The 594-nt window shown below is 35.2% G+C and overlaps 1 protein-coding gene across 1 annotated transcript; it reads left to right on the top strand.

Moving 5' to 3' along the window:
- The first annotated feature begins 17 nt into the window (after window positions 1-17).
- Window positions 18-511, top strand: LOC110034336 (B2 protein-like). The gene is made up of 2 exons (XM_020738611.1): window positions 18-274; window positions 370-511. Exons 1-2 carry the CDS (start codon window positions 119-121, stop codon window positions 460-462), a joined length of 249 nt encoding a protein of 82 aa, XP_020594270.1. The 5' UTR covers window positions 18-118; the 3' UTR covers window positions 463-511.
- The last annotated feature ends 83 nt before the right edge of the window (window positions 512-594 follow it).

The raw sequence follows: 594 nt of genomic DNA, 5'->3' as shown, positions 1-594 counted from the left end.
TCAGCAGGAGCTTCCCATTTTCTTCATCGTTTCTGTAAAATTTTATGTCGAAACATTGATTTTTCCCTATTGGTATTCTAGATTTTGATTTCAAACTGCACAAATCTATTGATCGTATATGATTTTCTTGTTACAGAATGAGATTGAAAGTAACTTTGCGTTTTATTTATCAGGTTTGCCATCAAGGTACAGGGATTCGGTCAGGGCAATAACACCTGGCTTACCTCTCTTCCTCTACAATTACTCCACGCATCAGCTCTATGGGGTTTTTGAGGTATTTGATTGAATTTCCATTGAATATATTTAATTTTAGTTTTCTGCTGAAGTTTACTGGCTCCTCATAAGCTAGTTGTTTGAATCTGTTGGCAGGCTGCCAGTTTTGGTGGAACGAATATAGATCCATTAGCTTGGGAGGACAAGAAGAAAACTGGAGAATCACGTTTTCCAGCTCAGGTATTTTGAATTTTTCTGGAATAATTCTGTATTGTCAAAGGACTACACACTTTTGTTTTTATATTTTCATTCATTTTGCTTTACGGCTTTACAGATGCCATTTTTGTTCCATTGAAATTCTCTTAGAGAACTTTTTTATTG

Source organism: Phalaenopsis equestris, unplaced genomic scaffold (assembly GCF_001263595.1).
Source record: "Phalaenopsis equestris unplaced genomic scaffold, ASM126359v1 Scaffold184265, whole genome shotgun sequence".
NCBI classification, from domain to species: Eukaryota; Viridiplantae; Streptophyta; class Magnoliopsida; order Asparagales; family Orchidaceae; genus Phalaenopsis; species Phalaenopsis equestris.
The sequence above is the reverse complement of the archived record's forward strand: the minus strand, read 5'-3'. Positions and strand labels throughout refer to the sequence as shown.